This window comes from Orcinus orca, chromosome 18 (assembly GCF_937001465.1).
Source record: "Orcinus orca chromosome 18, mOrcOrc1.1, whole genome shotgun sequence".
In the NCBI taxonomy this organism is placed as follows: domain Eukaryota; kingdom Metazoa; phylum Chordata; class Mammalia; order Artiodactyla; family Delphinidae; genus Orcinus; species Orcinus orca.
The window spans coordinates 73554753-73579888 of record NC_064576.1 but is presented as its reverse complement, the minus strand read 5'-3'; the positions used below and the strand labels follow the sequence as shown (position 1 = coordinate 73579888).

At 39.4% G+C, this 25136-nt stretch overlaps 1 protein-coding gene across 5 annotated transcripts in view; it reads right to left on the bottom strand.

Annotated features, from left to right (window-relative positions):
* LNX2 (ligand of numb-protein X 2) overlaps positions 1-25136 on the bottom strand; it is an 88425-nt gene that overhangs the window by 32442 nt on the left and 30847 nt on the right. For all 5 annotated transcript variants that reach the window (XM_049701295.1, XM_033409331.2, XM_049701294.1 and 2 more), the window contains 2 exons: positions 12085-12603; positions 910-1136 (listed from right to left, as the gene is read on the bottom strand). In XM_049701295.1, the coding sequence (XP_049557252.1) occupies positions 910-1136; positions 12085-12491 (634 nt within the window). In that variant the 5' untranslated portion in view covers positions 12492-12603. The remainder of the gene's footprint in view (positions 1-909; positions 1137-12084; positions 12604-25136) is intronic.

The following is a 25136-nucleotide window of genomic DNA, read 5'->3' as shown; positions in this document are numbered from 1 at the left end:
AGATCACAGTGATCTGATGGAGCAGTAGTAAGAGAACGTCATCTCGACCTAACTGACGAGAGACGGTTTGGTCGGTGGAACACGTGTAAGCCATGCAAAGAAGCATAAAGACGACTCTGTGGTACGTGATCGCCACGGGGTGAGAGAGGAGTCCCTGAGGCTCTAAGAAGGGGTGGCTCTTGGAAAAGGGTTATGGCTGGGGCAGGAAGAATTTGAATTTGTAGTAAGATTTGTTCAAGAAAAGTATATTTAAAAATAAATACCTAGAGCCAACCATCAAGACGTGCCCAAGATCCATGACTACAGGCCTTCTGTTCACTCCTAGTGGCTGTACAGTCAGATTCGTGGCGGCCACCAGAGCAGAGCAGTAGTCACAGGCGTGGCCGTGGGGTCAGATATACACCCAGCCCTTCCCCGGCGGCACGAGCCGACCAATTCGTCTCAAGATTTAGGCCTCTCCTGTCACAAACCAGCTCCCAGCACCGTCAGCGGCATTTAGTCAGCTAACGGATGGGAAGGGTCCGGCACACGCGTGACACAGGGAACGCTTAATTTGCGGTATTATTTTTGTTGCTCTTGATGTTGTTGTTTTCTTAGTCAAGAAGCAACAAGCGTTTGCACACAAACATCTAGTAAGAAGCAGGTTAACAACCAGTGAATCATGGACTAAACAGAAGAGGGAGGGAAGGGTCACCTTCCTCAGAGTAAGTTCCGAGCTCTGCTTCTAAACTGCAAACTGTCAGACTTGTGCACTTTAAAGGGTGAGTTATGTGCTATGTGGATTATATCTCAAAATTAATTTTTTAAAGAGGAAAGAAAACGCATGTTGGGAGAGCAGCAGGGAGTGGTGGGGAGGAAGGCAACGCCCGGTTTGAGAAGAGGCGAGGAACACAGGCGGCCGACACGTACTGTCCCCGGTAGGGCTCTCCTCGAAGGCGGGGTTGTCCAGGCCAGGCTCCTCTGTCCAGGCGGGAAGGGACGCCGATGTCAGGGTCGGCCCTGAACAGTCCGATTCGGGTGATAAAGTAGCTGGAAGATCTATGACCATGGTTCCACTTTCATTCTCGATCTCCGTCTGAGCTTTACTAGTTTTCCGTCTCTCCAGGGCAACTCTCTGATGAGAAGCTCCAGGGCATCTAGAAAGAGAGCGTCAGGTGGTTTCCAGATGATGTGAAAGGAAAAAAAAGCGATTAACAGTTTGTACCACAACAAAACAATGGCAATGGCTTCTACGCAAAAAGCACCTGGAAGTACCCACAAGCATTTCCACTCAAACGAAGTTCTTACCACTCCACGGAGCAAATCTAAAACAAGGCATTTGCACAAACATGTACTCAGGAATCTATTAGTACCAGAAATAACATACACAGTGTAGTACACCAGTACAGTTCTCCCTGCACTGTGAGAATCATCCTGAGGTTCTGATTTCATAGCCCCTTGTACAGGTTAAACGGCTGGACCACAGGAGTGGAAACCAGCACCTTCCTCCACAAGCCCCCTGCGTCCTGCCTTAGACCCTGAGCACTCTGGTGCCTCTCCGCTCTCACACCCCACACTGCACATCACCTGTTAGTGGGTGGAAATACATCTGAAGCTTTACCACTTGCAGGAAGGCACAGCAAAGGCTCAAATTTATGACAGGCATGGGAGGAGAGGAAAACATATCTCCTGGTTTGTAAAAACAGAATTGCAACAGTGGAATTACAGATATGCTATGAAACTTGAAGAATATATTTCTAAGTACTGGGGAAACTTACGTAAGCACCAAGAAATAAGGGCTGTTAACTTGCTTGTTTTTACTTACTTAGGCCAACAAAGGGGCAGATATATGTTTGTTTAAACATTTAAAGGAAGTCTTTATACACAGATGTTAGCAGTGCTGCAAGGTGCCAGTTCTTTCCACCTGACACCCTGACTGGACAAAGTGACGAATAATGCCCAGTTGGAGGAGCGGGTGGAAGAACTGGGGATTTGTACAGGAGCCAGGCCTACGCGCCTAGACCCCGACACGGCTCTACAGACCCCACCTACTCTCCTGCTGCGGTAAGAAGTTTAGGAAAGGGTGGGCAGGATCGGCGACAGTCTTGTGGCTAGGGCTGCAGACCTTCATTCAATAACAGTATTCTTAAAAATCTAAAATTTCAATCAAAATTAAGGACAGAAGTCAATTAAAATTGAAAGCTATTCCTTAATGATAAGAGTAATAAAATTTCCCTCATGAACTGGAGATTTATTTTAGGTCCTGGATTTCAAGTTCTTGAAAAGGATCATTATGAGATTTCTTTACTCAACACTCTCTCCGGACATGCTTTCTCTTCACCTTGCTAAGAAGGGGGTCCAATTATTTTCTTCCAGGGAGTGTTTCTGCAAGGGCCTGGCAAATATGTTTGAAAATGATGTCACTGAAAAAATTACTTTTGTCAAGTAAGCATATTTAATTAGAAATGCATTTTAAAAAATTTAATTCAACAAAAAATTGACACTAAAAACTGAATCAGAAAAAATACTTTTGATTAAGAAGACAGGTAATGATTTAGTTCTCAAAATATGTATCATACACAAATATCTACACGGCCAATGGCTAGTCTTTAATGGAATAGAAGGACTAGGAACAGGAATTGAAGAGGAAATACAAACGATGTGAACACCTGGGAATGAGCCTAACAAGCAACTAAAAAAATCCTACAAACTAAATAACCATAAAGGCTAAGATATAGTTATTAAACATGGAAAAACAAATTTAAAAAGCAAAACTTAAGATTGTTAGAGAGGTGAAGAAACAGGTATACTTAAGTTCCCAGTAGGGCAGCAAATCCTTAACAGGAATTAAAGATATTAAAAATGATACTATGTAAAAATATGGAAGAATGATCCTACCCGGGAATAGAGGAAGGTTACACAGGGAACCTTCGGGAACACCCGTGTTTAAACACGATGGAGCAGCTGAGTAGGCTGAGACAGAACAACCAGACAAGAGTGTCAACAAAGAAAAAGCAGCCAACTGTGCAAATGCCATAAAGGGGGCAAATAAGATAAGGGCCAAAGCACTGGTTTGATTTGGAAATTAAAAGGTCATGGTGACCTTAGAAAGAACACTTTCAGTGATGAGGGCAAAAGCCCAGACTATAACACAAGCAGTTCTGTTAACAAAATAACATGCATTCCACAAAACTGCACACCAAAACTTACAGAGCTTAGGTGGAAAGAGGACCGGGATAGATAGACCATTCAACACCGGGGCATCTGGGGATGGAGAATGGCTGCTAATGGGTACAGGGCTTCTTTTTGGGGTGTTGACATGTTCTAAAAGTTAGACTGTGATGATGGTTACACAATTCTGTGAATATACTAAAAACCACTGAATTGTATACTTTAAAAATAGGTGAAGTTTACAGTAGGTAAAATATATGTCAATAAAACTAATTTTTAAACAAAAGGTGAATAGGGAATGAGTAGATCAGAGCCGGCTTGGACAGAGAAAAGCCCCTGACCACAGCCAGCCCACAGCCAGCATCCCTCAAATTTGTAAACATTTGGAACTGAAAGAGAAAGGAAGAAACCAGAATTTGCTGGGTGTCTAATTAGGGCCAGTCACTGTGTAGACCTTATGTACAGTATTTCACTGAATCCTCAAAACTGCTCTATCATCCCCATTTCACAAATGGGAAACTTAACTCACTAAGCCAGCATCACATAGCTGTTAAGTTATGGAGCCAAAATTCAAGCAAACTCAGATCTGATTTAAGGCGCCTGCTCTTTACACCGGATCATACTAAGCGTATGGGGTTCTTTTCCCAGGCCTTAAGAACACACAAATTGAATTTGTTCTACAAACTTGTACCTAGAAACACAGTCAAAGAATGTTAGAGTGAGAAAGGCTTTGGTGATCATGGAAACACGAACGGAAATCACAAACAGCAACAAAAACCTGTGCATCTTTTTCAATGGAGTATTTAACAATAACAACACAAACCGCAACTGGCATAGGGGGATATAACTGGGATCATTCCAGCAGGTAACTGAGTGTAGCAGGAGGCTAGTTTGGAGGCTATTACACATGATAAAAAACACCAGAAAAGAAGTGCACCACTGAATGACGTCAGGGTAGGCGTGGGCTCAGACGATGCAGGTGGAAGTGGAGCCCTGAGACAGTGGGCACTGGAGGCAGCGTGACCTGCCACAGGCTGAGGGCTGTGCCCCCCAGGCAGGCTTCTCTACATGCAGGTGTGTCTTTACATTTTTCCTAAATAAAGCCCAAAGGCTCTTGCAGCACCTACAGCCAAACTGAGGGACTTTTCCTTTCCTGCTGAAGGTTATAATTTCATTCCACTATTCTGGCTCTCCTTATGGAGGAAAATCACATATGAACTGGCTTGATTTATGGCACGGTGGCATCATTCCCTGAGTAACGATGATTCACATTAGGAAACACACAGTGTAACAGAGCACACTGTATTACTGGTAGCAGTACTAGGGTTAGTGGTGGTGGCGGCAGCAGTAATAGTAGAGGTAAAATCAAATGGGGCACGATAAGTGCCAACACAATGCCAGGTACTTAATGCAACTCAAAGAGCGTGAGCATCTTAGAACCAAGAAAAATGATAGAGTTATGGATTACAACATGCAAACATCACTTTAAGTGACGTCAGTGAAAATGTTAGATTAAGGGTATCTGAAAAGCCTCTCTTCCACAAAGCAACGCGAACATTGGCAAAAACTGTCAGAAAAATTTCTGAGCTCTGGAAATAAGCCAAGGTTCTGTAGCAATCTGGAGTGCATTTATTTAAGAAAAATGGCTGCGTCTTCACCAACAGTGAGCTCTGTAGCATTTGAACTTGCCCTATTCCCATCCCCGCCTCCCCCAGTAGCCTGGGATAGCCATGGCCCACAGTCACAGTGGAATCAGGAGTCTGGCAGCCACTGGAGGAGCAGACTGGAGCACCTGCAAAGCCCCATTTGTAGAGAATTGTCATTAAGTGACCTGTTGGTTCCCTGGAAGACCTCACTCGCAAGGCTGTCTTTATCTGACCTGACTTGGGGCTTACTCAGTGCAAAGGCATTTGTTGGGGTGGCGGGGGAAGGCAATTGTGTAAGACTGTGGCTGCCTGAGGTAGACAAACAAAAGGCTAATCAAAAAGTTTAAAAGGAAAAGCTAGGGAATGAAATGTCCAGGGCTATGTGCATGCACAGGAAAGAGCTGAGAAGGCCCTAAGCTCTCACTTCTGGCTAACGCTGAAGCTACGTGAAAGCAGGAGATGAAGGCTAAGCAGGAGTGTCAACTGCCTGAGTGCTGAAGGTGTGCCCCACCGTGCGCACAGAGCCCCTTGGGGAGAGGGGGAGATTCATCGGTTACAGGCATTTAAGAAATTCTCTGTTCAATCATTAGCTGATTAGAAAACTCACTAAGCAAACAGTAACAAACAGCAATAATAAATCCTGAAGAGAAAGAAGAATCTGATTTCCAGAGTTGCCACATTATATTATTTAAAATGTCCAGTGTTCAATACAAAATTAAGAGACATGCAAAGAAATAAGTAAGTATGGCCCATACATGGGAAAAAAAGGAGTTAACAGAAACTGTCCCTAAGGAAGCCCAGATATTGGCCTTACAAGACAATGACTTAAATCGAGTATTATAAATAGGTTCAAAGAACAGAGGGACTCCATGTCTAAATAACTAAAGGAAAATATGAGAATGATATCTCAACAAATAAAAATACCAATAAAGAAATATAAGTTATATTAAAGAGCCAAATAAACATTCTGGATTTAAAAATAAGTACAATAAGTGCATTTATTCTAAGTACAATAAATGAAATGAAGAATTCATTAGGAGAATTCACAGGAGATTTGAACAGGTAAAAGAATCAGTGAACTTAAAGGTAGGTCAACTGAGATTATCCAAGTGTGAGGAATAGAAAGAAAAAGAATGAACAGAAAGGATAAAGCCTCTAGGTCCTGTGAGAAACCATCAGGAGTATTAACATATGCAGAATGGGAGTCCCATAAGGAGAGACATTAGGGCAGGAAGAATATTTGAAGACATATTGACCAAAATCTTTTCAAGTTTGAAGAATGCTGAAAACAGCAAGAGTGAAGTACCTCATCACAAAGAAGTGACCCTCAGTAAGGCTGCCACCTGACTTCTCTTCAGAAGCTATGGAGAACAGGAGGCTGTGGACAGCACATACTCAGAGTGCTGAAAAAAGACTGTCAACCAAGAAGTCTATCCTTCAAAAACAGGAGAAATCACGACATTCCCAGATAAATGAAAACAAAGAGCCTGTTGCTAGCAGACTTGCCCTATAAGAAATACTAAAAGAAATCCTTTAGGCTGGTATGAAAGGACCTTAGACAGTAACTCAAATCCACATTAAGAAATAAAGACCACTGGTAAAGGTAACTACATAGATAAATGTAAGACAGCATTAAAGTGCTTTGTGGTTTATAACTCCTTTTTGGTCCTATTTGGTTTAAAAGACAACCCTGTGCAAAGCAATAATTATAATTCTGTTTAGATGGGCATGTAATGCGTAAAGATGTAATTTGTATAACAATAACAGCACAAAGGATGTGGAAAGGAATGAAGGTATATATGAGCTAATTTTGTGTGTACTGGTGAAATCAAGTCAGTATTAATCTGAACTAGACTGTTGAAAATTAATATGTTAATTGCAATCCCCAAGGCAACTACTAAGAAAATAATTCAAAAAATAGATATGAACAGAAATGACAAAGGAATTAAAATGGCATACTTGAAAATATCTATTTAACAAAAAAAAGGGAAGAAATGGATTAACCTTTAGAGAAACAAAAAAGAAATGACATGTGGAAACAACAAAATGGCAGACATAAATTCTACCTTATCAGTAATTACATCAAATATAAATGAATTAAACACTCCAATCAAAAGCCAGTGATCGGCAGAAAGGATGAAAAAGACAAACAGGATCCAACTATATGCTGTCTACAAGAGACACATTTCAAAGACACCAATAGGCCAAAATTAAAAGGAGAGGAAAAAGATATACTATGCAAACATTAACATAAAGAGAGCTGAATGGGTATACTAATTTCAGACAAATAGACTTTAAGACAAAAATTGTTTCTAGTGACAAAGAACATTCTACCATACGAAAAGGTTTGATTTACCACAAAACTATAACAATTATAAACATAAACACAATTAACAGCAGGCCTTCAAAGTACATGAAGCCAAAAATGACACAATTAGAGGAAGAATAGACAATTCAAAACTAATAGTCTGGGCTTCCCTGGTGGCGCAGTGGTTGAGAGGCCGCCTGCCGATGCAGGGGATGCGGGTTCGTGCCCCAGTCCGGGAAGATCCCACATGCCGCAGAGAGGCTGGGCCCGTGAGCCATGGCCGCTGAGCCTGCGCGTCCGGAGCCTGTGCTCCGCAACCGGAGAGGCCACAACAGTGAGAGGCCCACGTACCGCAAAACAAAAAACAAAAAAAACCTAATAGTCTAAGCCTTCAATATCCCACTTTCAATAATGGATAGAACAACTAGACATAAGGACAAGAGACTTTTAACAATATTATAAATCAACTAGACCTAACAGAAATCTATAGAACATTCCACCCATCAATAGCAGAACACACATTCTTCTTGTGTACAAAATGGAGTATTTTCCAAGATAGACTGTGTGCTAGGCCATTAAAAAAAGCCTCAGTAGTGACTCCCCTGGCGGTCCAGTGGTTAGGACTCTGCGCTTCCACTGCAGGGGGCCCGGGTTCCATCCCTGGTCTGGGAACTAAGAACCCACATTCCGCTCAGCATGGCCAAAATCATTAATTAATATTTTTTAAAGCCTCAATAAAATTTAAAGTATTAAATTGCACACATGTTCTCCAATAACAATTAATTCAAAATGGATCAAAGACCCAAATGTAAGTGCTAAAAGCATAAAGGTCTTAGAAGGAAACATAGGTGTAAAGCTTCATGACCTTGGATTAGGCAGTGGTTTTTTAGCTATGACACCAAAAGCACAAGCAAAGAAAAAAATAGATAAAATGGACTTCATAAAAATTAAATTTGTTTGTCCTTCAAAGGGTACAGGAAAATGAATAGACAACTGATAGAACAAGAAAAAATATTTGCAAATCATATATTTAATAAGGGCCAGAATATATAGAGACTGCTTACAACTTACCAAAAGACAAACACTCCATTTTAAAAATGGACTAATGATGTTAAGCATTTGTTCATGTGCTTACGGGCCATTTAAATATGTTCTTTGGAGAAATATCTATCCAAATCCTTTGACCACCTAAATTGGATTACTTGACTTTTTGTTGAGTTGTAGGAATTCTTTACATATTCTGGATACTAGACTCTTACCGGATACATGATTTACAAATATATATATCTGCTTTTTACATTATATAGGAGAAAAAAATGCTGGTGAGAATGTGTCAAACACAAACTTCTCTCCAAGTTAAAATGTGAATTTGAAAGAGCAATCTTGTCTCAGCCTACCCTGACCCTTAAAGGCTTCAAAACCGTTTGATGAACTAGAAAAGCTCTCAGCATAGAAAAAGACTTCTTTAAAGGTTTTCTCTATATTGTACAAACCTTTTAGAATACTGCTAAACTCTAAGTTTTAAGAGGAAAAGAAAAATGGTTCTGAATTTTGCCATAAACCAGGGCACAAATGCTCAATTTAACAATGACAAAAAAAAAAAACCACCCCAATATTATCATTTACAATTAGCATAAGATGTTAGATTGCTGAGGATGAGGCAGGGATGAGGGGTAGAGAGGTAGGAGGAATGCTTTATAGTTGATGCTGCTTGGCAAAATTTCTGAAAGCAATTACTACAATGTTCCAGGCGTCATACAATATATAGAATATTTCTTAAGGGCTTTAGTTCTCCTTTCAAAGATGAGCACTTTCCCAAATCTTTTAAAATTCTTCATTGTTTTCCTAATATATAATCAGTTAATAACTAGTCATTTTTTTAAAACACAGTCATCTTTCATAAATGTTTTACTTTTAGCCATAGGAGAAAATGTCAGCTGTTCTCAGACTGACGCAGATTTCTTAAGTTCAAATAGGTAAGGTAATTTAAACTCAAAATTACCAGATTTAACAAACTATTCCTAATGCTGTATTTCTATTAATAATTAAAGTAATCGTAATTCTGTGTCTCATGACATCACTCTTATTGCTAGTTTGTGTTGCTTTTACCTGGCTACAAATTTTTTTGTCCTCCTCCCACAAAGTGAAGCTTAGTTCCCCTCCCCTTGAATCTGGGCAGTTATGTGACTACAGCATAAGGGATGCTATGTGACTTTAAGGCCAGAGCATACAAGGCCATGCAGCTTCTTGCCTTATTTACTGGAACCCACGTAAGAACTTAAAATACCCTGAGGCCACTGTGCTGGAGAGGCCACCCATAGGCTCTCCTGTGGACAAGTCCCGGCTGAGCCCATGCCTCTAGTGGACCTCTATCAAGGTGCCAGACACGTGAATGAAGCTGCTGTCTTGGAAGTAAATTCTTCAGTTGCAATTGCTGCAGTCCTGGGCTTTTGTTCTCCCCAGCTGTGGCCCAGACTGGACAGAACAGAGTCGAGCCATCCCTGCTGTGCCCTGTCTGAATCCCTGACTCACAGAATCCATGAGCAGAACCAAGCACTCACTGTTTTATGTCACTATATTTGGAGTGGTTGGTTTCTCAGCAATAGATAACCAGAACACAGATTAACAATTTAATTGAACAAACATTAGTTGAGTGTCAACTTTCTAATTTTTATAATCAATAGTCACTCTTAGCTGCATACATCGAGCAAGTCACCTCACCTTTTCAAATCATTCACCTTTTTCAATGTATCTTTCACAACACAGGCCTAAGGCACTTTGGAAATGATTAAATTAGTAGCTCAAATATTAATAAGCACACTTGGAAAATAGAACTTTCAACTGGACATAATTGCTTAGCTTTTATCAAACTATAAGGATAGTCTGCAATTCCCAACATTTTTATGTCAACATAAACAGCTTGATAGAAAATACTACTGATACTTCGACTACATATTAAGTTCTTATATGCATTTTAGTTAAGTAAATATTCCTAAAATAATTGTGTAATTTTTATCTCACTGCTATCAAAATACTTAACTGAATTGAGACTTTGTTCAGTTCCTGTAATACCCCAAAACCGATGTTCATAAAAGAGTCACAAAAGAAACTTATCTCTGAAAGAGACTAGTTCTACTGAAAGAAATAGGAAAAGCTTAAAATCTTCTTCAACCTCAGCCACAACTAGGCCTGACCCAGACAGCAGATTCAAGAGTTTGGTGTCAATCTCCAGGAAGTCTCTGTTATCGTGTTCAGATTCTATGCCTGCTGCTGACCAAAGACACACAAAAGCCTAAGACTCCTGCATTTTCAAAAGTCTATACATCCATCCTACTCTTTTTTCTTAGCTCTTATTTTTAGACAGTGCAGCTTAAGTTTAAGCAATTTCTCTATAAATCTTCACGTTTCTGACATTTTAATAACATCTCATTCTTTCTCATAAATCAAAATTATTTCTAATGAGTACACTCACTTTATAACACTGATATTTAGGAACAGAATGAACACGTATACTCACATGTACATGAAACTTTTACTACCACATAACAGCAGAGAACATGATTCACCCTGGGTAAGGTCAGCATGGTATGTTAGAACGCTAAGCAGGAATACTGAAGTTTAAGTCTAACCATGCCATTACCTAGCTCCAAATCTTTGTGACTCAGTTTCCTGATTCGTAAAGTGAGGGGATAAGATTAGATTCAATTCATGATTTCATGTGTGAGTATAATGACAAACTGTTCCATACCAGACTTATACTATTATTTCTAAGTCTCTAAGTCCAATATATTGTGCTAAGCATTGTTTTTCACAGCAATCAAGATTACTGCAGATTTACACTGCACAAGTGGCTGACCTATAAAATTTAGAAATCAATACATTTATTTTGGTCATTTTATGTGATTCTATCTCCAAAAGAGATGAATTTTAGCCCTTCTTAAGGGTAGAAACAATTTTAAAGATCAAGTATTTTATCAAAGTCAAACGATAAAACTCAATCTTTTAAAAAGCTTTTGTCAGTAGAACAAAAATCCCCACTAAATGTTTTAAAGTTTCCAACCCCTAGTTCTTGTTCAGTCAAGTTCTTGAACACAGAATTTTACAAGATCTTAGCGAATAAAATCACAGATACAGGCAGACCTCATTTTATTGCACTTCCCTTTACTGCCCTTCACAGACTACATTTTTTACAAATTGAAGGTTTGTGGCAACCCTGTGTGTCATCAGATGATGGTTAGCATTTCCTAGCAATAAAGTATTTTTCAATCAAGGTATGTAAGTTTTTAGACCTAATGCTATTGCACCCTTACTAGACTACAGTACAGCGTAAACAGAACTTTCATATGCACTAGGAAACCAAAAAATTCGTGTGACCTGCTGTATTGTGCTATTTGATATTCACTTTACTGCGGTGGTCTGGAACCGAACCTGCAACATCTCCGAGGTGTGCCTGTACCCATTTCCATGTTGCAACAATATTATAATTTTTAACAGCTGCATGATATCCCGATGCACTGATGTACTACCGTATTTTTAACCCTTCCCCTACTGTTAAGTAATCAGATTGACACCAGTTTACTGAACTCTGCACAATGTTGCAGCAAACATCTTTACATACAATTTTCCCTTCTTTTGGACTATTTCCTTAGGATAATAAGCTAGATAAGACGATACTGACATTTACAGTTTTTGAAACAAACTGAGAAACTGCCTTGCAAAAAGAGTCTATCATTATATCCTGCTACCATGTGACTATAACCACCTCATATTGATAAGTGTAAAACGGTACTTCCTGACTGTAGTTTTTACATGCATGTTTTTGATAAATAATAATATTAAATGACGGTTGCATGCAACTTGTTTGTTGTATCTCCTGTGCAGGATTTGTCTGTTTACTTACTGATGCCTTGGCATTTGTATCGGGTTTATTTGTTTGAGCCACCTTTTTATAGCCTAGAGTCGCTTCTCTCTCTCTCTCACCTGTTTTTAAGGTGTGCCTCCAGGTCGCAGCGCTGCACTACATCTTGGCACACTGAAGAGAACGGACATAAAACTAATAATTTGTCCAGAAGTTTATGAACTAGAATGCTAGACCTCTTACACAACTTAAAGTGGAGTCTCTTCCGGTCCAATGGACAGAAATCCTTCTCTTGCAGGAAGTTTCTGAGGCACTTGCAGCAGAAGGTATGTCCACAGGGGGTGTCTAGTGGCTGCAGCAGAGGCTGAAGGCAAATGTGGCAGACCAGGTCGTCATCCACTTCATCCTGGTAATTGTATAAGTGGTTTTCTCGTGTCCAGTGCTGCTGGCCGCATTCAAAACACAGAGGATTGAAGGAGGAGGAAGAGGTCTGCTCCACAGACACCATCTCATCGTTTGTCGTTCCCATTTTGAATCAGCGGAAGCAGTTTCTGTATCTTCATACATTAGACTTCCATTAAAGGTTTGATCTTTAAAAGACAGTGATGTATTTGACTAAAACCCAGGTCTGTTTTTCTAGACTAGACAAAACAAAACAAAACAAAACAACCAGAAAAGTAATTACTATCAATCAACATAGGCTAAAAGAATCAACATAATATTACTATGTTGAATTCTTTTTTAGTAAAAAATTAAAATTTACATCAGGGAATAAATTAGTCATAAAAACATAAAAATGACATTAACTAATTTGCTTGTTGGCTAAGGATGACTTACCTTGCCAAGTTCTTGGTGAAAAAAGAACTTAGGATTAAAAGCAAAGATGACATATTAATATGTGGTGTGACACAGGAAACAATTTGTTCTACTGACTGAAATCCCCTGATACTTCACTGCTTAATGGTAGTTTCAACACCAGTTAATCTACGTAATATGCTAATAATGCAATTTGAGGTATATTATGTAATAAATTTGCATTTGCCATCCCAGTCATGTTTCCCTGCTTCTGACTGATGTTACACATTTATAGTGCCATCCCAAAAATTACGTCTCTGAAATGTAGTCTCAAGGATAATTCAGTGTCTTAAAAAAATGACCTCTACTCTACACCGTTTGGGAGAAACTGGATTTCAAAATATATATGTATGATTTGAATATTCTCTCCCTATAACAGATTGCAGAAAGATAGATCTGCACAGCATATATAAATAACATCTCTGCAAACTCCACAAACTTCAATACTATTTCATGCCATTAAGAGAAAAAACCCACTGATTCAATTTTAATATTAACTTTTAAAGGTGACAGGGTAATCTAAGACACATCTTTAGGCTTTGTTCATATGTACATCAGGGTATTATGAGTCAAGAGGATCCTGAGCGCTGTTCTCGACTCTGGAAGACTCTTATTTAATTGAAACTGTCTGTTCACAAAGCAGTAACTTTGTCTTATTCCTGTTGGGCTGACCCCGAAGATGAGTGTGAAGTACAGTGTGTGTGGGTGAAAACAGAGTTTTGGAATTGAGCTCCTTGCCTGTAAATGTTCCCTAAATACTTGTGTATATGAAACCTGTATAATAAAAAGAAGTATTCTCAATTAAAAAAAAGAAACCCACTATAATTCAATTAAACAGATAAGGCATGTTATAAATGTCCATCCCAGCTCACATTATTCCACACTCCCATTGCTTCTGGCTTACTCAGAGCAGCAGAGTGCACGTGTGTGTGTGTGTGTGTGTGTGTGTGTGTGTGTGTGTGTGTGTGTGTGTGTGTGTGTGTGTGTGTGTGTGTGTGTGTGTGTGTGTGTGTGTGCGTGCGCGCGCGCACACGCACCTCCTCTAAGACAGCAGCCTGCTCCAGTTTGGTGCAGGGCTAGCAAGAATGCTCCCCTCACATAACGGTTTCCATACCTCCTGCTGCTGCAGCACCAGGGGTTAAAAAATCACCTCCAAAAGCAGCAGCTATGTCCATTCTGAATATTTACAGTCTCTGGTATGTGCCAAACACTGAACAGGGAGATAAGGGAGGTGGGGAGAGGACAGTTAAGAGAGCCCATTGTTGGATCATATGGTAGTTCTATCTTTAGCTTTTTAAGGAACCTCCATACTGTTCTCCATAGTGGCTGTATCAATTTATATTCCTGCCAACAGTGCAAGAGGGTTCCCTTTTCTCCACACCCTCTGCAGCATTTACTGTTTCTAGATTTTTTGATGATGGCCATTCTGACCGTGTGAGGTGATACCTCATTGTAGCTTTGATTTGCATTTCCCTGATAATTAGTGATGCTGAGCATCTTTTCATGTGCTTTTTGGCCATCTGTCTGTCTTTGAAGAAATGTCTATTTAGGTTTGAAGAAATATCTGTTTAGGTCTTCTACCCATATTTTGCTTGGGTTGTTTGTTTTTTTTGATACTGAGCTGCATGAGCTGTTTGTATATTTTAGAGATTAATCCCCTGTCAGTTGCTTTATTTGCAAATATTTTCTCCTGAAACTAACACAACATCGTGAATCAACTATACTCCAATAAAAATTAAAAAAAAAAAAGAATGCCCATTGTGAAAACTCAACGAACTAAATATTCTCAGAAAGTTGTGCACCGGGTGCTGTGTGAATGCAGAGAAAGAGGAGGAGAGCTGGCATCTAACTCGGTTTGGCTTTGTAGCCAGAAATACTTTCAAGAGGGGACACAACACGGCTGCTGGGCTGTGACAGGAAGCACTGGCCAGAGAGGAAACGGGCAAGGGCCTCTTCACGTCCTGAGTGTGCACAGCACATTCGGGAATGTGAGCCGGTGAAACATCTGAGGCAAGAAAATGAACTCAGAGTGGAGGCATTCTGAAACCTGGGGTCCTGTACCAGATCAGAAAGGGCAGACACCATGTTAATGCTGCTAGCATTTGTTTCAGTGATAAAATCCTCTTCCGATCATATATATATATATATATATATATATACACACACACATATATATATGTGTGTATATATTTTTTTTGCTATTTTATTACTTGGAGTATTTATCAGAAAAACAATATTAACATTTTAAGAGATTTAACAAGAACTGCCAGGAATTATGAGGGGGTGGGACAAGATTCAGATGGCATGGCTGAGTCAGATAAACTGTTTTTCAAAACAACTTAATAAAATAATAATAGCAGCTTGTGATCTAAACTATCAGTACAGCATTAAGACAGTAGACACTACTTCCTGTAGTTTGTAACTCATGGGGCTTACACTCTCTGAGCACCATAGCTTTTGTCAGTCCAAGGTATGTGAGATTATGGAGATAAACATCATTTACCTCAGGCAAACAGACCACTTCAATCTCTAGGTATTTTAATACAGAATGTCCACAGACTCGTTTCCTACTCAACTAGCAAGAAAATTCATATATCCCTTGCTCTCCGTTTGTGATAGTATTTATCCTAATTTTTTTCTCAAGAATATACACTGCAATTCTGGCCTCCCACATAATGACTAAGGAAGCATTTCTCTTAAGACTATTACATTTTAGCTATTTTCTGAATCTCTAAATAACTTTGATTATTTTCCTATCACAAAATATTTTCATAAGGAAAAAGAACACGTTCCCATTTAAAATACCAAATAACAACCGCATTATCAACAGCCCCAAAATGCCTCTGTATTACCATGACACAAACATTAAATGAAAATTTATCACGGGTAGATCACTAACACGTGCATATAAATATTGATTAAACAGTTTCAAGACCATACAGTCTAAGTAGCTAAGAGTACACACCCTGGAGCCAGTCTGTGAGGGCTCAAGTCCTTGTTCAGTCACTTACCAGCCCTGTGGCCTGACTGAATTTCTCTGTGGCTGTTTCCTCCTCACGTGTAAAATGGGGGTAGTTAACAGTGCCGATCTCAGAGGGGTGATATGGAGAATAAACAGGCACATTAACAGGTGCTGAATAAATGTTAGCTATTACTACTATTACTAAAGATAAACAAATGTTCAGAGTTTATGATTTGCCCAAAGCTGCACAACTTATAATTACTCAGTAAGAAAGAAGGAAGATAAATCCAGTTCTTTCTTGTTTCAAAATAACCCGACAGTAAATTAAGTAATTATAGGAAAGAGGAACGGTGTTTCACGTAAGCCTGAGTGTATGGATTTTTTAAAGACGCAGGCAGCCTGCGCCTGTTTTCCAATCCCCAAGCCCACTCCTCTCCGCCCAGCTCCGGCAGGTGACTTGATTTCCACTTTGTGAGCAAGCCCACTCCTAACGCCTCACAAGGCTTCCTACACTACTGTCCCTCCCCCGAAGCTGTGAGCTCCTTAAGAGGTGGACCTCCAGCAGGGGAGAAGCTCAATAAATGCTGAATGACCACCTGGGTGACCAAAGTTAGGTGGCCAGAAATACATTCATGTATACAGGAGGATATGCCCATGTTTAATTTTGATTTCAGACATTCTATTAGCACAATTTGAAATACTAAAATACAAGTTAAATAATAGTCTTAAATATTTTCCAAAATATAAAGATAAAATGTAGCATTACGTGTATCTTTACAAGCTATATTATCCGTGTAGCTAATAGAACAGTAATAGAACAGGAACAGTAAACAGATGGATGCTATCAAATCGGCTGGGAGGGAATTCCCTGGCGGTCCAGTGGTTAGGACTCTGCACTTTCACCACCGAGGGCCCGGGGTTCGATCCCTGATCCGGGGACTAAGATCCCATGAGTCGCGTGGCGCAGCCAAAATAGATAGATAGATAGACAATAAGTTGTCTCATACTTTCTCTCATTTAAAAAATAAATAAATTGGCTGGGAATATTACAACACATTTAAGATAACATCCTGAAAGATAATCAGTGCAGTGGAGAGGGAGTTATAAGACTGTTTACTACGTAACTCCAGTTATGATTAACGTGCTTGCTTTTCCTGGTCTATGAGACAAGACTATCCTGCTACATCCTGAAGACTCTCAGAACGAGCTACGGTTTTTCACAGTTAATTTGCACACACTCCCAAGCTAAGTTATTCAGACCATTTCTCTTAATGTTACTTTTGACTCAGGCTGAAAGAGTCCTCACTGGCCCTAAACTAGGAGATCCAGCCCCAGATAAAAGAAGATGAGCTAAGGGTTACCACCAAAGTACGGTTAGGTGGGGATCATCTTTGGTTCCTCTGACACATCAGTGCTGAGTCTGAGGATACCTCTCCCCATGCATCCCAGCAAAATCCTACTCACGCCTTAAGTCTTAGCTCCACCTCCACCCCCTCCGTCAGATCCCATCAGCCTCCTTCCCGCTCCCAGTTCGCCCCCACTTTCCCTTCTGTTCCTGCTGCTTTTTACACACGCCTTCGTCTCATCAATTACTACACTTGCGTGCTTGCTTATCTGTCTCCTTACCGCTTGGAGGTTACGGTGAAGACAGTATCTATCTCTTGTATTCCCAGGTCTTGGCACATATCGTGCAATTAAAAAAAGAAGTTCTCAGGCTCATACTGGAGCCTGAAATGTATAAGAGTCTTGAGATGTATTATATAACTAAGTAAATTTATGAGAAACCTTGCACATTAATTTGTGGCACTGCAAACCGATCAACATACTGGACCCTGCCCTATGATTACAGACAAACTAGGAATAAGATATTACTTCCTTTAATCTTCAAAAGTCTGAGGGAAAAAAAAGGGGTTTTTTTGTTTAATGATGTCAACACAAGAAAATTTTCTTATTGTATATGTTACATATCAGCTTTCATAGCTACCTTTGTATAAAGCAGTGGTTGTCAAACTTTGACACCTAAGGATCCCTTTATCCACCCTGGATAAGTCTGGCTGTTTCTTAAAAAAACAAAACAAAAAACAAAAAAAAACTACCATACAATCCAGCAACTCCACTACCCGGCATTTATCCCAAAGAAATAAAAACGTTCACACAAAAACCGGTACAGCTTTATTTGTAATGGCCTCAAACCAGAAACAACCCAACTGTCCTTCAGCAAGTGAACAGGTAAACAAATGATGGCATATCCACACCACACGGCTCAGCAATAAAAAAGAACGATCTACTGATGTGCACACCAGCCTGGGTGGACCTCAAAGAATTATGCTGAGTGAGAAAGCCGATCCTAAAAGGTTGCATGTTGTATTTTCCATGTATAGAACGTTCTTGAAATGACAATGCAATTAAGTAAATTAGTTAAAATGTTTATTTGTTAATAAAAAATAAACCCATTACATGTTAACATTTTTATGAAAAATAACTTTTTTCAAAATAAAAAAATATATAGTGCGGAGAGAAGCACTGTTGATGTAGAATGTATTTTCCAAATCTGGAGTCTCAAATCTGCTTTCAACCTTTTGTGACATCACATGTCAAGTTTCCTCTGGAAAACTCTACTGAACACTCATGAGAGAATGAGAATGAAAAGGGTAGGTAAAGTCTTTGTGTTACTGGGAAAATAATTTTGACCTTGTGGACCCAATGAAAACACAGGGTCCTGGGTCACACGTGGACAAGCAGTACAGAGCACTGAAGGGTTCTGACACCCCTCTTCCACAAGAAGTAGTACCAGTCAGTAACCAACAAGACTTTTAAAAAAGAGAAAAACTGGAAAAGGCCAACTGTGGAGGTGAGCCCATACTGGAGGAATCTGTCTTTCCTGGAATGAAGCTCTTTCTCCAGAGCCTTCTCCCACTGAAGAAGCATATCTGGATATCACTGTACAGGAATATTAAGCATATTAAATGAGACCCTTACATAAATTCTATTCTTAATCAAAACATTTCCTATATGTCATGAGGAAAATGATCAAATACCAGTTTTCCAACAATTCCACATCTATTATTTATAATTCTCTCATTGTCTACATAAAAGTGTAATTCAGCACACTTAGCTATTTGTCTCCTATTCCTTTTTATCAAGTAGAAATATTTGAAAAGCCATTTAAAAATTCCTAAGCTGCTACTTGTAGTGAGATGTACCCTATTTAATAATCTAGAAAATTAGTAAGCTAAGCAAAAAAATGCTAGACGCTATGAAACTTAGGCTCTGAGCTCCATGCCAGCTGGGTAACTAGGTCACCACACAATTCCTTTTCATTCATCACATGTTTATCCAGTGTCTATGAAGTGCTGGTATTATATAGATATTCTGGTGCCTAGGCTTCCTGTCTACACACTATCAGCTTTGCTTAAATAGTAATAAACCACACATCATACACACACACAGAGTTTAAATCTAGCTCCAAAATTCTCATTTTATATCTTTTTATACACAATAAAATATTTACTGATACGTTATATTTACGTTTTAGTCCTGACATCTGTTATTGTTTTTTGATAACTTTAATAATCTCCTAAATATTTTACAAAAAGGAGGTTAAATTGTGGCTGGCAGAGAATTTACAAATTTCAAATGTCCTTCTACTTTAGTTTTTCTAATTTTGAACCACTAATCTATGATGAAAACTTTTTTTTTTAATGCAAAAACCAAACTGGATTACCTACCCAATTCCTGCAGGCTCAGAGAGTTATACTAGAGTTATACTTCTAAAAATACTACTAAATTATGTTACCTTACAGTAATTTAAAAACAGAATTGATATAAAACTCTTTCAAAAAGGAAATACACCATATGGAATGCTAAACATTTCCATACAGCTAAATACCCAGACAGACCTCCACCAATAAGAAAAGGCTTCTGTGGGAAGGGGTCTTCCAGGAAAGACACACTCCCACAGCACGTGACCTCTTCTCAGCAGCACTCCTCACCAGCCAGCCGAGATGGGGCAATTTCTAACATCTTAAAGAATGTCACAAATTCATAAGAGTTGCACAATACATTTAACAATGCGGGGTGGGTTTTGAGGGGAAGTAGTTTTCATTGGTTTAGTTTTATTGCATGCCATGTTCACCGGCTGGATATAATTTCAATACTTCTTTATATGACATTCAAAGGCAAGGGTTCTGATTTAAATAAATAATCTGTTTTCTTCTAAAGGATGAAACCTCTCAAACATTTAAGTTCTTGCACAGTAAATTTAGAAAACATTTGTTTTCAAGTGATCGATAAATTCTTATTTTCAAGGTCTTTTCAATCTCTAATTTCTATAACTGTGGATCAAAATCCCTCTGCTAACTCTCAGTTATCCAAGGAAGTAAAGGGCATCAAAAAGAGCACTGGCCGTGGGTTCAAACTTTGCCTCTGCCATGCACTCACCAGCAATGTGGCACTGCAACGCGGCACAGCAATTAGAAGTCGATAAATCTCAACTTCCTCATGTTAGAAATGGCATCTTGCTTATGGCGCAGGATTACTATGAAGCTAAAAATGTTACACTGCCAGAAAAACCTCTTACAAACCACAAGGCATTATAACACAAACTTATGACTAGATTAATGACTGTAAAGGACGATGTAGATAAGAACAGACAGCTGGGCTAATCTGTGGCCCGAGCTCCTTCCACGAGACTGGTCACGGGAGGCCTGTGTCTGATTCTTGGCTCTGAGACCGGCAACCAGGCCACCAGCTCAGCCCTTCCCCACTCTAGACTCCACTCTCTGAACCTACAGGCCAGTGGGCCAAACCAGATAAACTCTAAAGTTACTTATAGACCCCCAATTCCATGATTCTAGAAATGTGCTTTGAGCACACATTTTTCCCCCCAAAACAGAACAAACAGTTTTCTTTACTATTATCCAGCATTGTATTAACTATAAAAATGATCTAAATCCAAAGCTTATCAGGAGAGGTTTTTGTGTGTTTCTTTTTTGTTTTTTGATTTTGTTCGTTTGTTTGATCTTCATAGTACTGGACACGCTTTTAAGTTCCCGACCTGAAAATTTCTCTTTTTGCAGACAAGCGTATGGACAAGAGAGGAGGGCTAGATATATAATTGAACGTCTCCGTATGTTTATTATGGTGGGACAACGTACGAGACTATAGTGCTATAAGACAAAATTTACTTTTCTTACTGGCTCTCCTACAGTGCTATTTAGGAGATGCTGCGACATCTATCTGAAGGACTAATATGGTTAGTTCGTCTGCTTTCTCTGAAAGGCAAGCACAGGTTAATTGTCAGTAGTATAAATAGACGTTTTAGATGGCAGATTTTGCTCCACACTCAAACATATTTCTCCATTCAAGAAACATCTAAAGCTACAGAAAAAGAACAAACTTTTCAGTCTTACTTCCTTCAATAACTGCAAAGAAATCAGCAGGGCACTGCTACTCTGTGATCAAACCCACACAATAAAATAAATGAAGTGGAACTAAACCACAGTCAGGAAAGGTTTTATGGTGGTGGTACTACTACTAATTAAGGGTCCCAGACTTCATTATCTTAACTATCAGTAAGGTATAAGAAATTTAAATGCTGCAGCTTTCCAAGCTAATTAGGGACACCGATAATTAAAAGAACAGATATTATTTAAGATGCTCAATTTGTCCCAGTTATAATTTAATGTATATAAAAATGATCAGCTCAAGAATGACTCTGGACCAGACTCAAGGGACCATCACTGAATGGCCTGATCTTGTGCTTTCTCAAGACCAGCCTAACAGGCACCAGTGTCAGGGGCAGGGACCAAAGCCTTGTTAGCCTTGGTATTTATCCAGAATGAGTCTAGTGTGTTGCCAGAGGTCCTTCTAATTTATTAACAATGAGTTGTTTGAGTTAAATACAGTTCTAATACTGAGAAAAATTAAAAGAGAAATCCTCATATAATGTAACTCATTATCCAGATTCAGATACATCACAGATAAAACAACCCTTTAAAATATAAATGCCTATGTTACATGACAGGAAATAAAATGTACTATAAAGCCAGAAATTATAAGGGGCTGTACTATGTTAAATCATTAGGATGATCAACAATGCACCCTAAATTATATTAGTTTCCCATGTTTCAGAAACCGAGTCGAACAAAATCCCAGGCTTTACATGTTATGTAGTTATTACCTGCCTTTTTAACATTTCCACTAGGAAACTTTTACAAACAAAATATTCAAGAGCAAACTAATTACTCATATCCCTAACCTTCAAACCTGACCTCCTTTTCAATCTCCTATCCTCCCTCTTTTCCATCCATCCATCGGTCCGTGTTACTGAGAATCTCCTATGTGCCAGGCACTGTTCTAGGGCTAGGAGTTCAGCCCTGAACAAAAACAAAAATCTCTCCCCTTGTGAAGCTTACATTCTGGGGGAGAAGACAGACAACACACACACAAAATAAATAAAATACTGGGAGGATAGCTTTTTAAATAGGGTGATCAGGGGAAAATGCACTATTAAGGTGGCACTTGAGTTAACGCCAGAAGGACATAACTAGAAATCCACACGGTTATTTGGGGTAAAATGTTTATTATAGACAAATGAAATAATAAAGGCCCTGAGCTGACAACGTGCCTGGTATGTTCAATGAACAATCAGGAGGCCCGTGTGGATGAAATGAAAAAGCAGAGAGAAGGAAATGGATCAGACCAGTAACGGGGGCTAACTAAACCCTATAGAACTTTGGTGTTTACTCTGTGTAAGAATCCTAACAGGATCGCTCTGGCTGCTACACTGAGAATAATCTTAAGGGGCCAAAGGCAGAAGCAATCAAGAGCCTACTGAAATATTATAAGGAAGAGATGATGGTGGATTGAACCAGGGTGGACACAGTTGAGATAGTGACTCATTTCTGCATCTACTTTGAAGGCAGACTGGTGTGATTTGCTGATGAATAAAATGTGTGCATGGGCTCCTGGTGGTGGGAGAAGTCAAGGACGACGCCAAGGTTTTTAGTCTGAGCTAGAAAGATAGAATTAATATATTTGAGGTGCGATAGTCTGTAAGAGAGTAGGTTTAATGGGTATGGCCAAGTTCAAACAGGTTATATTTGAAATGCCTATTAGACATCCAAGTAGACACACGGAGTAGGCAGGCAGCTAAGTATACAAGTCCAGTTCAAGGGAGAGGACTGGACGGATGATATAAATTCAGGAAGCACTGGTGTATAGAACAGAAAGCCATTCGATTGGGAAAGATCACCAAAGGAGAGTGGGTGAGTGAAGTAGAAGAGAAGGGGGCTGAGGACTGGGCCTTGGGGCATTTCAATATTAAAAGGTCTGGGAGATAAGGAGGAACCAAACCGAGCAGGAGTGGTTAGCATGCAAGAAGCCGATCAGGAGAGTGTGGTGTGGAAAAACCAAATACAGAAAGTCTTTCAAGGAGGCGGGAATGATTAGCTGTGTCAGATCCGGCAGGCAAGTAAAATAAGATTAGGACTGAGAATTAAGCATTGGATTTAGCAACACGGCACTCACCAGTGACCTTGACACAGAGTTTTGGTGGACTGGTGAGAGCAAATGCTTCCTGGGAAAGAGTTCAGGAGACAGGAATTAGAGCATGAAAAATTCTTTTGAGAAATTATGCAATATGGGAAGGGGGAAATTTTGTATTCTGGGAGGAACTGAGACTCTAATAGTGATCCCCCCAACATTTAACAAAGGCAAAGATGTACACGTTTATCATTTGCATCTATACACATCCTTAATTCCTTTCTTCTTGCGTCAGACCTCTCCCTCTGCTGTCTCAAGGCTAATTTCTCCTCCACCTGGGCTCAATATTCCATTCCTTTGGCAACCTTTGTCATTTATCTCATCTTTCTTTATTTAACCTCTAACCTTTTCCCCTCAGCATAAAAAAGTTCATGTTTCAACAACGAGAACAAAACATTCTCCTACAGCTGTTACCCTTTCCCCCACCTTCATTTCATCTCCAATATTTCTGAAATATAAGACCATGCTTGCAGTCTCCGATTCCTGACCAAAAGGGCTTCTTTCTACCTCTACCAGCCACTGAGCCTGGTTCTACTGTGGTCATGGTCGTCATGACTGGCTGGCAAATCTAATGGTCACGTCTCAGTTCCAAACCCTGCTTGATCTCTCTGCAACGTCACCGACTCCTCTTGCCGTGAAACTCTTTGCTCCCTTGCCTTAATTATACCACTCTGCTCTGGTTCTCATACTATTTACCACTCTTTTGTGATAGCTGTCCAACTTTTTCCTTTAGGCAAACTCTAAAAAGTTTAAATTGTTGGGCCAAGTGAAAAGAAGTCTTCTGATTCACTTCATTAAACTGCTCTCCAAAACGGTGAACAAAATTTTGATTCCTACTAGCAATGCTAGTATGTTAACTTCTCCCAAACTGTTCTAATCCTGGTTAATTTTATTCATTTTAAATATTTATAAATCTTAAAGTTGAAAATACAAAAATAACATCTCATTTTTTCTTTAATTTGCATCTCTTTGATTCTAGCTAAATTAAATTTATGATTATAATCCTTACTCTGGTGAAGTGCCTCTAGATCCTTGGCCTCACTTTTTTCCTACTGAATAGTAGTGTTGTTCTTAATTGATATGAACTTAATATATTATGATAACAATCCTTCATCACATTATTATAATTACTTTTCCTCCTGTTTCCCTTTTAGTTGTCTACTGGCATAAAGAAGTTGTCAATTTTCATGTAATTAAATACATTCATTTTCCCTTTAAAAATTCTTCCACTACTTATCCCCTCCTCCGTAACAAGTTGAGATGAAGATTTGCCTCTGTATTCTTCATTTGCATAGTTTAAAAAAAATGATTACACTCTATTCTGACTGGAATGCAGTATGAGAATAGATCTTTCTCTCCCAGTACTTAAATAATTGTCCTAATTCCAGTACATCTAACTCACATTTATGTTCAAAAACCATGTCATTACTGCCCTCTAAATGATCCTATTACTGTAGTTGCTAATGGCCCTTCTATACTCCCCGTATGCTATAACTACGCCAGAGAATCCTGTGTCTCTCTCACCCTGAGCCTCATTTTCCACACCCGGTCACCAGGTTCCTATTGATTCTACCCCCAGAATATGTTACTTATGCCTCCTCTTTCCTCTCCCCCTACCACTACTCTGTTATTTATTACACTTGCTCATTTAGCCATCACTCAAAAGGTTTTCCCATCTTCTTCTTCTCCTGTCTGTCCTTTACAACACTGGCATCCAAGCACCAGCGATATTATTTTCCCTGCTGAATACTCTTCTGTAGCCCCTAATTGTTTCTACAAAATGAAAGCCAAAGTCTCAAGCTGGCGCTTAAG